This window comes from Hippopotamus amphibius, chromosome 2, assembly GCF_030028045.1.
Source record: "Hippopotamus amphibius kiboko isolate mHipAmp2 chromosome 2, mHipAmp2.hap2, whole genome shotgun sequence".
In the NCBI taxonomy this organism is placed as follows: Eukaryota; Metazoa; Chordata; class Mammalia; order Artiodactyla; family Hippopotamidae; genus Hippopotamus; species Hippopotamus amphibius.
Genome location: NC_080187.1, coordinates 71,282,262 through 71,298,674, shown reverse-complemented (window position 1 = coordinate 71,298,674; position 16,413 = coordinate 71,282,262). Strand labels below are relative to the sequence as shown.

Below are 16,413 nucleotides of genomic sequence, written 5' to 3'. Positions count from 1 at the left end.
GGCTGGAGAGATTGAGTCATGTTGCCAACATCTCATTCATGCCTTTGTCTGTAATCTCAAAAAAAAAAAAAAACAAACAAACACCTCGGGATACCAAAGCTCATGAAACTTCCTGGTTGGTGAACACATTGATGTACTGGGAGGGTGATGCGTCCTTTGTGTCTCTATGGGCAGAGAGTGTGGGACCTCTGCATTGAGACTCTCCTTGTATGTCTTTTCATTTGGATGTTCCTAATTTATATACTTTATAAAAAACTAATTGTGAATATAGGACTTCCAAGTTCTATGAGTCATTCTATTGAACTATTGAACCTGAGGGGGGTTTTAGGACCTTCTGGACTTGTAGCTAGTTAGTCAGAAATGCAGGTGGCCTGGAGACCCTACTTGTGGCTGTCATCTCAAGTGGGGGCAGGCTTGTTGGGACTGTGCCCTTAAACCTGTAGAGTCTAACACTAGCTCTAGGTGGTTAGTGTCTGAATTGAATCGCAGTACATGAGTTGGTAGCAGAATACCTTTCCACTGAATATAGTCTCCACTATCTCCATCTATCTACCCTTTTCTCCCTTTCATAATTCCTCAGTAGCCTCCCTGTCCCCATTTCCCACTCCTTGTCTTTAGCTCTGAGAACCTCAGCACGTTTGGACAAGGGAGGGGGGTTGCATTGTCCCTGTTAAGGGAAGGTTTGCAGTGTCGTCGCCTTGAAGGCATTTGAACATCAGTTTTAAGGCTAGGGGTTAGAGCTTGATTCAGGATTAGAGGTCAGAGCAAGGGGTGTTGGGCTTCCTCTTTCCCAGGTTTCTCCTCACTCCTACCTCTTCTCTGTGGTCCTTAGACTACTGGAGAGGAAAGATGGGACCCAGCTGGTCCTCCAGATTCCCTGAAGACAATCACCAATAGCAGCGTAAGGCTGGAGAAGATCTCCCAGGTCTCCCTAGGCCCATCACAGTGCCTACACATCCATCATCTCTTCTCTTGGATGAGCAGGGCTAAAGGGAAAGTTCTTTGGAAGCAGGCGCAGCTCCCATATCTCACATCTCAGGACTCTAGGGCTTCACCCTCCTGGCCCAGCCAGTACTGCCCCTCTCCCCCATTACTATCCTATGCCCCAAGCTGAGTCAGAGAAGTATCGATAGCATGAGGGGAACCTGGCCTAGAACACCCCCTTCTGCCATGCCTTTCCTATCCTGGGAATTGAGAGGGGATTGCTGAGGAGAGGGGCTGGTCAGCTCACAGAGACACAAGGAAACTAGAGATGAGGGAGGGGAGCAAGTGTTTCCCCCACCTGATGAGAGGGACCCCAGAGACAGAGACCATAGGAGGAGACCTCTCAGCAGACACCAATTGTGGAGTGCTATTCTGTCTCCCGTTCCCAGCCCTAGAGCATATGATGTGACAGACTTAACTGTGGGCCCATTTTTGTCTGCCTTATCTTTCCATCATCCATCCATTCATTCATCAGTTGATCAATCCATCCATGTGTCCATATGTCTCCCCATCTGTGTCTCTTTATCAGTCCATTCTCCCATCTTTTCTGTCATCTGTCTTTTCACCTCTTCATCTTCATTTATTTATTTGTATGTTTAACCATTAGCCATCTATTTAATGCATCCATTCATCTATCAGTTATGGTAATAATTAACATTTGTTGATACTTAAGTGCTATGCACCATGCTAAATGCTTTAAAATCATTTTCTCATGACAACTCTAAGAAGTAGAATGCTGTGAGTAGTGTTTTTGTTCATGCAGACACTTTTCTATACTCTTTTCTCTGGTTCCTTTAGGGAATTTCTCTCTCACTTCATGTGGTCCTGGTGGCTCTGTCAACCAAAGTGCTCTGATCAGAGTACCCCATTCCCTGGCTGCTGTAATATATTGAAGAACTGAGTATATGTCACAAGCACAGTTCAAAGCTTTTCATGAGATTTGTTAGGAGAAAGAGGGCCTCTTTTGGATCACTCACTACACAAATTTAGACTTGATGCTTCCAGTGGCCATATTGTCTGCTGCTAGAAGATTACCCGTCTGTAACAGGAATGAGGCCTCCACATAAAAAGAATTATAGAGAAGTCAAGTTAAAAGATGAAGATAACATCATTTGAATTCCTGTGTCCAACGAGGGCTGAAGTAGACTAAATCTTAATCTAGTTATGGGATATGACAAATTTAACTGTTTGCTTGAGATACTTTAAGTTGGGTTTTTGTTGCTTGCAATAGAAAGAGCCCTGGATAATGATCATTGTATTATCATCCCCATTTTACAGATGAGGAACCTAAGACCCAGAAAGATTAATTTACCCAATGTTTCACTGCTTATAAATGACAGAACACTGGTACATATTTGGAGCAAAACTCTGATATATGTCTGTCCTGTTTGTTCATCCATCCCTCTATCCATCCATACTATTTGTGTATTTATCTGACCATCCTTCAGTGCTAAGATACCAAAGGCAATAAGATTTGCCAACTCCAGTTTGAGGCTGGGTTTGGATCAGAGGTTAGCAAACTTTTTTGTTAAAGGTCTAGATAATAAATAAGGTTTTGCAGGCCATACTATCTCTGTAGTGACTTCTCAGCTTTGTGGTTGTAGCCCCAAAGCAGGCATAGATAATATGTAAATGAATAGGCATGGCTATAGTCCAATAAAGCTTTATTTACAAAAACAGGCGTTAGGCTGGCTGGGCCATAGTTTGCCAATCCCTGATCTGGATTAGTGGAGAAGACACCGAAGTTCTGTCATTGTTGGGAACATGAGTAGGGATTACTCATGTAATTACTAATGTAGTGGAAAGAACAGGATTTTTATACTCAAACTCTTGTATTTGAATCTGGTTTTAGAACCCTGCACAGTTGAGGGAGTGAGATCTGTAAAATGGGAGTAATATGTATCTTGTGAGGTAGTCCATGTGCCTTACTCACAGTGAGTGGGCACTCAGTAGTAATTAGGTCCATCCCCCATTCTCATTCATCACCTTCTATGTGTTACCAGTAGAAGCATGCCTGTCTCTTTTCAGGGTGTCCTGGGATGCAGTGAGGATAGTTCAATCTGGCTTGCTGAGTTCAGGAGGACAGTTTTTTTTTTTTTTTTTTGGCTGCATTTGGGTCTTCGTTGCTGCACGCGGGGGCTACTCTTTGTTGCAATGCGCTCACCTCTTGTTGCAGAGCACAGACTCTAGGTGCACGGGCTTCAGTAGTTGTGGTGCACGGGCTCAGGAATTGTGGCTTACAAGCTCTAGAGTTGTGGCACATGGGCTTAGTTGCTCCGTGGCATGTGGGATCTTCTCGGACCAGGGATGGAACCCTGTCCCCTGCATTGGTAGGCAGATTCTTAACCACTGCGCCACCAGGGAAGTCCCAGCCCAACTTATAAGAATGAGCTTTCATACAAGTTATATAGATTAAGCTCTTGCAAACTCCAAATTTCTCTTTTTTAGTAGCTCTACTCCAACTCTTTTTTTTAAAATTTATTTTATTATTTACTTATTACTTATTTATTTTTGGCTGCATTGGGTCTTTGTTGCTGCGCACAGGCTCTCTCTAGTTGTGGCGAGCGGAGGCTACTCTTTGTTGCAGTGCGTGGGCTTCTTATTGCAGTGGCTTCTCTTGTGGAGTACGGGCTCTAGGTGCGTGGGCTCAGTAGTTGCGGTGCATGGGCTCTAGAGTGCAGGCTCAGGAGTTGTGGCACACAAGCTTAGTTGCTCCGCGGCGTGTGGGATCTTCCCGGACCAGGGTTGGAACCTGTGTCCCCTAAATTGGCAGGCAGATTCTTAACCACTGCACCACCAGGGAAGCCCACTACTCAAACTCTTATCTGCCCTGTTCCAAAACTATAACCACACCAGTGCCCAGCAAAACAAAAGGCTCTCTAGTCAATAAGCCCCATTAGACTGAGAGACAGTTTAGGTACCTTCTTTTTTTTTTTTTTTTTTAATAAATTTATTTATTTATTTTATTGGCTGTGTTGGGTCTTCATTGCTGCACACGGGCTTTCTCTAGTTGCAGCGAGCGGGGGCTACTCTTTGTTGTGGTGCATGGGCTTCTCATTGCAGTGGTCTTTCTTGTTGCGGTGGCCTTTCTTGTTACAGGCTCTAGGCGCGTGGGCTTCAGTAGTTGCGGCACATGGGCTCAATAGTTGTGGCTCACGGGCTGTAGAGCACAGGCTCAATAGTTGTGGTGCATGGGCTTAGTTGCTCCGCGGCATGTGGTATCTTCCTGGGTCAGGGCTCGAACCCATGTCCCCTGCATTGGCAGGCGGGCTCTTACCCACTGTGCCATCTAGGAAGTCCCAGGTACCTTCTTTTATTAAGTCCACCACTCAAGATATTACCCTGTTCCCCGGGTGGCTTTTTAACATATTTATTCCAAACAAATACTCTTCTCTAGGAGGCAAGATTGTGTCCATGTATGTTTTTGTGTCTGTGTGCCCATGACAGTGTGTGTGCAATCGGGTACGTGTGTCCGTATGTGCCCTTGTGTCCGTATTGTGACTATATGCTTAAATGTCTGTGGTGTGTCCTTGATAGATGTGAGTGATTGGCTGTGTGATTGATTAGCTGCCTGTGTATGTGTGTGTGGGTATGGACATAAGTATGTGGGTAAGGGTGTCACCACGTGTGTGTTTGTATGTATATGTGTGTTCTGATTGTTTAATCCATCCCTTTGTGGCTCTCAACCTCACCAGGCCTGCAGGGGGCATCCAGTGCATAGGGAAAGGGGATGTGAAGCTCCTGGCCTGCGATGTAACGTCATGGGGCCTGTAGAGGGCGTCTAGTGTATAGAGAAAAATGGGTTGTGTGGCCTGTGGAAGTGGGGCTCTGGCCTGCGAAGCCCGGGCTCTCCTATTCCAGAAAGGAGCTGGAAATGAGCAAAAAACCAGATGACTCAGCTTCTGAAAGTCCCTGATCCTCGGAAGGGGTCTGCTTCACCCCCAGTCCTTCTCCAAACCCTCTGTTCATATCCTGAGGGTCCTGGCCCAGCCTGCAGGGCAGAGCTTGGCATCTTTAGTCTGAGTGTGGGTGGGATATTGCACAGGACTTACGGAGGTGACAGGATATTAGGATGGGAGGAAGTCTTGAGCAATAGTGTACCCTCCTTTCCTGCTTCCTGCCCTCAGGAGCTTGAAGTAACGCTGTTGCCAGGAGTTCCTGAACACCGCCTCTCATTTTCTGCAATTTGGGCCACTCTGAGCCCCAGGGTTTCTGAGCCTGGACTGAGCTTCCTCAGGAGAAGTGCAGGAGACAAGGGCCTCTGAAACCAAGCAGAAGGTCATGTGTGATGGTGATGATCCTGGAGGGTAGGGGGGCCAAAGGGAAGGCAGGGGAGGCTACATGGAAGAGGGAGCTCTAAAGAGCCTTGAAGATGGGTAAGGCAGGAGGTAGGACATTCCAAGTAGAACGGACAGCAAGCACAAAGGCTCAGAGGAAGGGGTCTGTGATCAATCCCAATGTGGGCAAGGCAGCGGAAGGCAAGTGGTGTGGGAGGCTCTGTATGTGGGGGTAATCCCTGGGGTACTTGGGGCATCTCCTGGTGATGCCATGCCCAGTGGACAAAGTTCATGGAAGTCCCCTGTAACCTTAATCAGGCAGGACCATCAGGGGCTAGTATCCCCTGGGTGTGAAGGTTTGGGGCCCTTAGCAGGCATAGAATGTGAACCAGCTGAAGTGCCAGTTGGAGGTAAAGGGAGTGAATCATAGAGGAAGTGTGGTAAACAGAATTTAAGATTCCTCCCTCTTGATTTGCATGCCCTGTATAATCTCCTCGCTTTGAGGGGATCCCCTTGATCTCTTGGCTTGTAACTATGATGGAATATCAGTGATGTGGTTAGGTTATGCTATATGGCAAAAACGAAGGGGTTTTGCAGATATAATTAAGGATCCCAAATCAGTTGACTTTGAGTTAGTCAAAAGGGAGATTACCCTGGGTGGGCCTGACCTAATCAGGTGAACCCTTAAAAAAAGTGTCTAGAGCTAAGAAATAAGAAGCAGCAGCAGATGCTCTCATGTTGCGCTTAAGGAAGCAAACTGCCATATTGTAAAGAGGGCCATGGAGCAGGGAGTTGCAGGCAGCTCTAGGATCTCAGGATTTCAATCCTAAAACCACAACTGTTGGGACTTCCCTGGTGGTGCAGTGGTTAAGAATCCACCTGCCACTTGAGGACACAGGGCCGGGGCGGGAGGGCAAAGGGGAAGCTGGGATGAAGTGAGAGAGTAGCATTGACATATATACACTATCAAATGTAAAATAGATAGCTAGTGGGAAGCTGCTGCACAGCACAGGGAGATCAACTCGATGATTGGTGATGATTTAGAGGGCTGGGATAGGGAGGGTGGGAAGGAGTCACAGGAGGGAGGGGATATGGGGATATATGTATAAATACAGCTGATTCACTTTGTTGTACAGCAGAAACTGGCACAACAGTGTAAAGCAATTATACTCCAATAAAGAGCTTAAAAAAAAAAATCCACCTGCCAATGCAGGGAAGATAGTTTCGATCCCTGGTCTGGGAAGATCCCACATGCCACAGAGCAACTAAGCCCGTGTGCCACAACTACTGAGCCTGTGCTCTAGAACCTGTGAGCCACAACTACTGAAGCCCATGCACCTAGAGCCTGTGCTCCGCAACAGGAGAAGCCACTGAAGTGAGAAGCCCGTGCACCACAACGAAGAGTAGCCCAAGGTCGCCACAACTAGAGAAAAGCTTGCATGCAGCAATGAAGACCCAATGCAGATAATAATAATTAATAATAATAATAATAATATTCTCTTAAAAAAAAAAACCACAACTGTCAACACCCAGTGAATTTGGAAGAGGGCTTAGAGCCTGAGATGAGACGACAGCCTGGCTGACACCTGAGATCATCCTGGTGAGACTCTGAACAGAGGACCCAGTTCACCAGTATCTGGACTATTGACCCACAGAAACTGTGAGATAATAAATTTGGATTGTTTGAAGCTGCTAAGTTTGTGGTGATTTGTTATACAGCAATAGAAAATTAATATAAGAAAAAAGTAATAAATCCTAGTTAAGCCCCAGGACTAGTTCCAGAACTACTGACTACAGCTTTTATTCGTATTTCTTTCCTGGCTGTGAAATGTCTTTATTTCTTTAACTGACTACCCCTTACTTTCATCCTCCTTTATTCCATTCTTTCTTTGTTTTAATTCCATTCTTGAATATAGATTGTTATGGTAATATTACTGCTACTCGCCAAGATTCTGCTTTGCTTCTCCTCCTGGCAGTTGCTCCCTTGAATTTAGGCATGGATGTGTGACCCACTTTGGCCAATGAAATGTGTGCAGAAATGGCATGTGTCATTTGTGGATAGAAGCACTCAAGGAAGGGTTCCGCTTGCTGTCTTGTCTGGCTGGAGTCATGGAAACATGTGTTGAGATGAAAGAACGTGCCGAGAGTTCAAAGCAGCCTGGAATGTTGAGCCACCACATGGAGTACAGCTGTGCTAGAGATTGCCTAGATCCACAGCAGGCTTGGCATGTGTGCAGAATAGAATTCTGTTGGGTTCAGCCACTCAGGTTTGGGTGTCATTTGTTATTGCAGCATCACCCAGCCTATCCTAACCAATCAGGTGTGCTGCTGGTGGTCACCAGGTGTTGTAGAATACAGAGATGAAGTTACAACAAAACTAGAGGAGGAATGGGTATCATTCTGAGTTCTTGCATTTAGATTGGCTTTTGCTGTGGGCGGAATTGTGTCCCTTAGAATTCATATGTTGAAGCCCTAACCCTCAATGTGACTGTATCTGGAGATCCTATCTTTAGGAAGTAATTTAGGTTAAATGAGATCATAAGGGTAGGGCTCTAGTCTTACAGGACTGTGGCCTTCAAAGAAGAGGAAGAGAGAGAGAGAGAGATCTCTGCCATATGAGGACATAGTAAGAAGGTGGTCATCTTCGTGCCAGGAAGAGAGCTCTTAACAGAAACCTACTATGCTGGCACCTTAATGTTGAACTTCTAACTTTCAGAACTGTGAGAAAATTTCTGTTGTTTAAGCGACTTAGTCCATGGTATTCTATCATGGCAGCCCAAGCTTAAGACAGGTGTGGTAATTGCTAAGGCTCTGAAGAGTCTCTCTTTGGGGAGCAGTGAATCTTTTCTCACTTAAAAAAAAATTACTTAAAAGAATATTTATTTATTTATTTGGCTTTGTTGGGTCTTAGTTGTGGCATGTGGGATCATTGTTTTGGCACTTGGGATCTTTCGTTGTGGTGCACAAGCTTCTTTCTAGTTGTGGTGCACAGCCTCCAGAGTGCGCAGGCTCAGTAGTTGCGGTGCATGGGTTTAGTTGCCACTCGGCATATGGGATCTTACTTCCCTGCCCAGGGATCGAACCCACACCCCCTGCATTGGAAGCACGGGGTCTTAACTCCCTGACCATCAGGGAAGTGCCAGGGAGCAGTGAATCTTTTTGGTTGTATAAAGAAAAGTGATCTTATGTTAGGTGATACCCTTAAAATGTTAAGTCTAGAGTTTGGAAAGAAGGATGCATGTTAATTTTGGATAGCCATAGGGTGGACTATCGAGGTATTTATCTTTTTTTTTTCACTGCCCACAATCTTAACCCCTTTCTGTGTTTGAGGAATTTCCTATTAATTAGTCTTAGTTACCAATGGAGGTGGTCTTCCATCGTAGAATCCCCAAAGGATTACATTCCATTCCCTGAAGCACAAGACAATATCTGTCTTGCTTACTATTATACCACCAGCACCTAGAACAGTGCTGGGCATGAATAAATATTCTGGATTCCAGATCGTGGTCTGACATCACTTTAGACACAAAGGTTTGCCAGGTCTCTGTCATGGCAGCCTTAAGACCACTGGGGACACTACATTAACAGATACTCTGACGCTTAGGGCTGCCATGCCAAGAGGTGCCATTTACATGGAAAATGGTGTCCTAGGAGTGGTGCATGATTGCTGTTCTGCTTGACAGGCTTGGGTGCTTCTGACAGTGATAGGGTTTCCCAAGAGGAATGGTGGCCTGAGTAACAGGAGGACCTGGATATGAATGGGGCCCCTATCAGCAATGGGAACACCAATCAGTATCAGGATGTCCTGCTAGGGTTCCTGAATTAATGGAGAGCTTTATAGTGTTGAGTTCCCGGTAGGAAGGGGAGCCTTCCTCTTGGGGAAGGATCCTTGAAATGATGGTCTAACAGGTATGAGGTCAGCAAGGTGACTGAGGTTTTGGTGGTGATGAGTCCAGATTCCCATTTAGTGCGATTCTGAGATCCAGAACTCTGGGGGTGGGGGTAGGGGGTGGGTCCTGTTGTCTGGTAGGGCAGTGTCAAAGCTGATAGGGTTACAGCCATGCTACTTTGGCTGGGATGGAACCCAGGGCAGCTCACATCTTCTTCTTCCCCTCCGGAGCCGTGGAAGTCTCAAAGGTCCTAGGAACAAAAGTGGGGTGGGAGGTCTCACTGCCCCATCTACTCTGGTCCTCAAGAGATTCCACCCTCACCCTTGTCCTCCTCCCCATCCTGCCCATGCCAGGCCCCTCAGGAGATGGAAGCAGCCCTCAGAACTGGGTCCTTCAGGGTCTGATCCCACCCTTGCAGTCCCCAGAAGCTCTGCCCTGCAGGGGTCCAGGCTGGCTCAGAGGCACCCCTGAGAGGCCCACTCCTTCCAGAAGTGAGTGAGAGGCACACAGAACCCCTAGTCCTGCCCCTATCCCTACCCTCCGGATCCTAGCCCTGCTCTCCATTCCTCCTTTCCTTTCAACATTACCAGATCCTGGCCTCTGCTACTCCCCTGGGAATGGAGGTAAGAAGGCGCGCATACTTGTGGCCTGAGCCCCTTCACTGCTTCACTCTTGGGAAAGCTGAGGCCTGAGCAGACTTCGAGAACCTGTGCCCACTTCCTCCTGGAGGCTCTGGGGAAGCAGGCTCCCCTTCTGCTGGAGAGGCCGGCCCAAGAGGCCTCCAAGTGGCATGTCTGTGTCTGAGCTCAAGCACTGGGGTCCTGTCCGAGGCCTCCAGCTTCTTCTCTTGTTTTTTTTCCCAGCTCCTCCAAACCTTTCCACCCCATCTGGACATCCCAACCCCCAGCCCTCAGCCTAAGTACTACCCGGCCGGCAGACTTGGGTTGCAGTCTCAGCTTTGCCACTCTCTAGCTGAGTGGACCTGGGAGATCACTCTACCTCTCTGTGCCTCAATTTCCTCCTACACAGAATGGGGCTAGTGATTCCCAGCTCATAGGGTTATTTGAGGATGCGGTGATAATGCACATAGAGACCCAGCTTGGAGCCTGGCACATGGTCAGCATCTCAAAGCAATGGCTTTCCCTGTTCTTTGAGGGCCACTTCCTCAGACCTGCCCCTGCTGTATTATTTCCCATTTTTACTTAGGAGGGGTCAACTCAGAGGGTGGTATGTGTGGTAGCTAAGAGTACAGCTTGTGGACCAAACTGCCCAGCTAGGACCTCCAGCTCTGCCACTGTACTGGCCATCCAGCCTGGGTAGGTTACTTAACTTCTGTACCTCAGTTTCCTCAGCTGCAACTTAAGAATGATAATAGCACTTAAAGCAGTTCCCAGCACCTAGTAAGCACCAGTGGTGATATAGCTAGTACTACAGAGCCGAGTCTTCCCATGTGGACAAAGTCTCCGGGGACATCAAGAAAGTTCTCTGACCAGAAAAGTGCCTGTTTATTCTGACAGAGGGGCTCTTGGAAGAAACTTCCCACTTGGGAGTCCTGCTCCCTTGTGAAGCTCTCATTTCCAAGGTTTTCTGGCTGTTTCTGAGTTTCCCGGAGGCCAGAGAGGGGGTATGTGGTGGGGGCTTGCCGAGAAATTGAAACGAGATGATGAAAATCTGATCAAAACCGTATGGAGCTGGCTCTGACCAAACACTTAGCCATGTAACAGAGACAGCCCCCACCCTGCACCGCCCCCCGCTTAAGAGCTGGATGTGCTCCAGGTGTGAGTGGGGCAATCGTGGGAAACTGTCATGTTCAATTCCATTTTTTGTTAATTAAATGTGTACTAGGCCTTGTTCTGTGCTGGGCCCTGTGCAGAACAATGTTGGCAATAGAGATGGACAGGCCCAGTCTTCCGCCCAGGGCCGGTGCATGGCTTGTGTGATCTCAGTTCTCCGATTAAACTGAGGTCCCGGCAGTGAATGTGCTGAGTCCTAACCACTGGACCGCCAGGGAATTCTTCTATGGACAGGAAGATTTTTATCCAATGGAGGTGGACAAAAAGGCTGGGAGCTCCCTGAGCAAGGATGTCAGGTCCCTTTAGGGAGATGGTGGGTGCTGGGACCACAGGCCTTCAGGTAGGGAGGTGTCACTCAGCTGCCAACCTTAAAGCTGTAGCAAGTGCTGTGTGTCCCAGAGAGGAAGGTGTCTACTTAGAAGCAGACAGCAAGGCCCCCATATTCTGGTTAGGGAGCTGGGAGTCCACTCCACCCCTCAGAGAGCTGGCAGCTTCATCATTGGCAGGTCGGCAGGTCGGCAGCTGGCCCGCCAGAACTTGGGATAAATAAAGACTCAACACTTGTCAGTGAATCATAGGGAAAGAGGGCAGGTGTTGATTAGATGAAATCAGAGTGCTGAGAATGTTTAAGTGGATCAGGACAAGTTACAGATTGCTGGGCTAAGCCCTCCTGGGTCTGGCAGGGAGATAAGGGAATAAGACCAAGTGCCCAGGTAGGTTGGTGGCTGGGGGTGGGAAAAAGGGGGAGGGAGAAAGCCGGGAGGAAGGGCACTGGCTGGAGAAGGGGTGGGGAGGGCTCAGGCTTCCTCTAAAATTTTCACCCTCCAAGCCTCCAGGGTCCAGCAGGGGGCTGTTCAGGTCACTTCACCAGCACCTGGATTATTTTCTTTCTTCCTGAACCTCAGCTTCCCCTTTATTCGCAGAGGATGGGCCCTGGGGCCCTGGGAAGTGGGGACCTTTCTGAATGTGCGTGACTGTGGGGAGCCTGTGTGAATGCTGGGGAGGTTATCCTGAAACCCAAAGATTTAGCAATTAGGTCTTTGTTTAGAGGGACTCTTAAAAATTAAGGCCCCCCACCGCCCCACCTGACAGATAGGGGAAGTAAGGCCTTGGAGGGGGCAGTGAGGAAGGGACTTCCCCAGAGTTGCACAGTGAGGGGCAGAAATAGGATTGAAGGACTGGGGGCTGGGCATTGAGCTCATGACCTGTTCCTTTATCCCTCCCCTCCCCCACCCACCTGTAGCAGTGTCAGGGAGGTGGTGTCCAGGTGCCTCTGTCCTGGTAGCAGCTCCTCAGGGCTCCCACCCTCACCTTCTCTATTCCATCTGTGTGTTTCCTCAAGCATCCAGAGGGAAGGAAGGTTTGCGTCTGCCTCTGTGGCAGGCTGAACTTTGCTTGGTTTCACTGGGAACCGAGAAGTACTTGAGGGGAATGTGCCCCCTTCACACCTGTGTTTGTCTTCTGCCTGCTGCAGCACAGGGCGCAGGGCCAAAGAGTGTCCACAGCTGGGACCTCTGGGACTCCATGGTTGGCTGGCTTAATGGATGGATGAATGGACGGATGAGTTGGTGGTGGGGTGGATGGACGTGTGGGTGGAGGTCTAATGGATGCAGAGACAGCTAAATGGATGGCTGCATGGATGCATGAATGCATGAGTAATATCCCCTAGGTAGTGGAGCCAAATTTCCTGGCTATACCAGTTGTTCTTGCAAACTATCTCCATTCCACTCACTCCTGTGACTCCAAGACCTGATTTGTTTGAGGTTTTGCACACCTACTCCTAGGAGCAGATGTGAGGAAGAAGCTGCCATGCGCTCAGTTCAGTGAGGAGGGGCTGGCACAACCCCCTCACTGCTACTTCCCTTCCCAGGCTGCCCAGGCCTGCCCAGGCCTGTTTTTGTTACCAGAGAAGGTACATGGTGTAGTGGTGGCCCTGTTCCCAGAAGAGGATGCTCAGTCTGGTGTACCAGCTGTTATCCCAACCCCAGGGCCACAGACTTGCTGCTCCCAGCTGGACAGGCCCTTAGGGGCCATAGTTGGGCAACCAGCTATGACCCCAGTTTCCCTGGGGGACTTCCCGAGCACAAGGAGTTCATTCCTCCCAGAGCAGACTTGTGGGATGTTTCAAGAGTCAAGGGCTTTCATGTCCCAGAACTGAGACTCCTTCCCTGTGACTCCCTTGGTCTCAGTGTTGCCTTGGCCCTGGAGCTCATGAGGCTACAAGGTGGTGGTGGGTCTCCCCATGCTGAATCTCCCCAGCTCCCTGGCTGCTCCTTCTTCCTTCCTCTCCCACTCCGACCTCTGGATCCCAGGTCTGTCTGTCAGTATCCCTGAGAAGCATAGCCACAGGATTGCCACGTGAACCCAGATGGGGCTGGCCCAGATTCACTGGGTGAGAGAGGAAGGCTGGCCTGGAGGTCAGATTCTATATGGACAGGTGGGACCCCACTCCTGGCTGCTGAGCCTTTTCTTACATATTTATCCGTTCTCAAGACAGATATTTATTAAGTGATTACCTTGTGCCAAGCAGCGCTATGCTGGATATCAGGGAGAGAGTAGAAACCAAAATAGACATGATCCCTGTCCAGAAACGCTGACAAACTAGCAATTATTAGCGTCTTGAGTGCTGCGAGAGGAGAGGGGCAGAGGGCCCTGGGAGCTTGGGAGGGAGGGAGGCTACCTAACCCAGTGTGCAGTCAGGGAAGGCTTGCTGGAGGAGGAGTCATCCAGACCCAGATGGGAAGCCAGGCAGGCAGAAGAGAGAGAAGAGTGTTCCAGACAGAGGGAATGGCATGGGTGCATGGGTCCTTTCCTCCCAGGCAATAGAGTTGGCCCCCCTGGCCCTCCCCCAGCCATGAGAGCTGGTTCCCAGCAACTTCCTTCTCTACCCCCAGCGACACCAGATCCCTGAGACACCTGGATGCTTGAGCACCTGTCCCGGAGGGCAATGACTCGGAGGCCTGAGAGACTTTGGGTTATTCAGGGAACCAGCACAGGTTTAGTGTTGCTAAGCCATGGAGTGTGATAGGGCTGTGAGGAGGCATTGGGGGCCCTGATCATGGGAGCTGATCCTGAGAACACAGGGTGTTAGGTGGAGCTTGATGATGAGTTTGCTCGGGCTGCAGGGCGGAAACTAATCCTGCCATTGCATCTTCCCCTTCCTATCACAGCCCTCCTGGATAGACAGCAAACAGACAGATTCGTGGGTACCAAACGGGCTTTATTGGAAGTATTGCAGTCTGGGCATAGAGAAACTGTGCTTCCATCACACTCAACCTTACTCTCACTCATACTCACACTCACACTCACAGTGACACTCCTGCCCCGCCCCAGCTGGGTCAGGTCTGGTGCAGGGGAGCAGGAGGCCTGGTCCTCCCTTATGGTCCTTGGTTTCCCAGGGCTTCAGTGATTCACATTCTTTTCCTTGGACACAGGGCTCCCTCTGGGCCTGTCATGGGCTAACTGCTGTAGTACTTTCCCTGGGGGAGGAAGGAGAGGCAAGGTCATGGGCTGGGGTCTTGGGCAGGGGCTTGGAGGGAGGAGGCAGGGCTGGGTAGGGCCAGGCTTGCCTTGGCAGAGTTCCTCTGCAGTCTCCGGATGATGCGGCCCACCCAGGGCTGGTCTGGGGGTGAACAGAGCTGGTGACCTCTCATTGTGGTGAATCTGGAGACAGAGGTCAGAGGTCAGAGAAAATAGAGCCCTGGAACCCAGCTTCCCGGCAGGCCCTGGTGTGAGGGGCAGCAGCTGGGGACCATATATGGAAACCTGTTTCAGGGGCTTCCTCGCAGAGGCTGGGCTTGGTAAGGAGAAGAAAGATAAGAAGGTGGGAGTGGGTTTCACCAGGGGCTGACGGGGGAGATGAGGCTAGGCAGGCTCCTCCCACAACTCACACAACAGCAGGCACCCTGCAGCCATCCTTGAGGAGCAGGTAGCGATAGGCTCGCACCAGGTATCCAGGGATGGGGCGCTGGGCCACAGACAGGCAGCAGTCTTCAGCGTCATTGGCATCTCCTAGAGCTGGGATGGGGTTTGTGATACAGGATACAGAGACCCTGAGGAGCAGAGGCCCCAGCCCTCGCTAGTATTAAGGATACCTGTCTGTGCATGGCAGCAGCTAGAGCTCATTGATGTTCAGCCAGCATACACCAATATGCCTACTTGTTGCTAAATAGATTGAAGTACTTCTAAGCTCTTTGGCAAACAACCACTGTCCTGAGCTCCACAAATGCCTTCTTGCTGCCCTGATCGCCCCAACTTCTCTCCCAAGTCCTTTCATCTTCCCCACAAATGAAGAGTTCATGCTGGTCACAGTGTTAGTAGGGGGATGGATGTGAGGTGCGGGACGGGGTGGGGGTGGGGTAGCAGGAGGGTGGCATTAGTAGAACTTATGAATCGTTAAGTTCTTTGACCTTAGCCTGCCTCAAGTCCCCCATTATCCCCACCTTAAGCAGATATATACTGTTCTCTCCTGCCTGGGAGACAGGCAGCAGGAAATAGAGCCTGCAGAGAGAGGGGTAGTCATAGGCCCTGCATACACCAAGAGACAGACACACACTGGAATTCAGGGGCCTGGGTATAAGCCCATTCACCGGCACACACACAGGGCACAGGGAACCCCCAGGTTCACTGAAACACGCAAGCCTAATTCACAGAATCCCTCACGTCCAGCATCAAGCAGTCTGAGTCCTAGACATCCTTGCTACTAGCCTCCCACCCTCAGTCTCCCTCAGCCTTACCAGGGGAGGTCCAGAGAGTCAGCAGGCTGAAGGCCAGTAGTGCGGCGGCGTGGGATGCCATGGAGGATGAGCGGAGGCCGGCGGCTAGCGAGCTGTGAGCCTTAGTGAATCTGGGCAGAGTCCGTGTGAAGCCAAGACTTGGCTGCGGGTGGGAGAGAGCACTGGAAAGTGCGGGGTGTGAAGGGGTCTGGGAACGTGAGTGCGAATGAAGCTGGACCAAGCTGCCACTGCCACCTATTTATGGCCCGGAACTTTCACTTTCTCTGCTCAAAATTCCCCTCCAAGTCCGTTCAGTGGATTCCCCTCTGCCCCCCTCTCTGACGGAACCTGACCCTGCCCTCCCTCTTTCCTTCTTTTTTGCTTTCCTTGGCTTCAGTTTTAAGAAGCGAAGCAGGCTGCAGTCTGGCCAAGAGAAGGGGACCTTGTGCTCTCAGCTCCAGAGAGAGAGTCTGTACTGTCACCTCCCTGGTGGCGTTTGCGTCATCAGCCACAGGCCTGGCCTCCAGAGGTGATGCTTAGGAGGGGCCAGAGTGACGAGTTGCACGCCCTTCCCTAGGTTTATCCCTTATCCTCACTCTCTTCTCTGTGGTTCTTCTCTCCGGCGCTGGTGGTGGTAAAGAAGGCTCCCTGGTGCCCTCTCCAGGTCATTACAGTGACTGTCCCTCCATCATCTGGGAACCAGTCTCTCCCTGGGGACAAGCAGAGTTGAAAAGGACCGTTCCTTGGAAGGAGG

General features: G+C 49.9%; 1 protein-coding gene across 2 annotated transcripts; it reads right to left on the bottom strand.

Annotated features, from left to right (window-relative positions):
• Positions 1–14,152: 14,152 nt before the first annotated feature.
• Positions 14,153–15,963, bottom strand: CCL19 (C-C motif chemokine ligand 19). 2 transcript variants are annotated; one of them, XM_057722099.1, is made up of 4 exons: positions 15,681–15,963; positions 14,835–14,961; positions 14,514–14,607; positions 14,153–14,423 (listed from the first exon to the last, which is right to left on the bottom strand). In XM_057722099.1, exons 1-4 carry the CDS (start codon positions 15,739–15,741, stop codon positions 14,403–14,405), a joined length of 303 nt encoding a protein of 100 aa, XP_057578082.1. In that variant the 5' UTR covers positions 15,742–15,963; the 3' UTR covers positions 14,153–14,402. The 2 variants fall into 2 exon arrangements, with proteins under 2 accessions (XP_057578082.1, XP_057578081.1); XM_057722098.1 differs by lacking the exon at positions 14,153–14,423 and having other exon boundaries at positions 14,448–14,607.
• Positions 15,964–16,413: the final 450 nt, after the last annotated feature.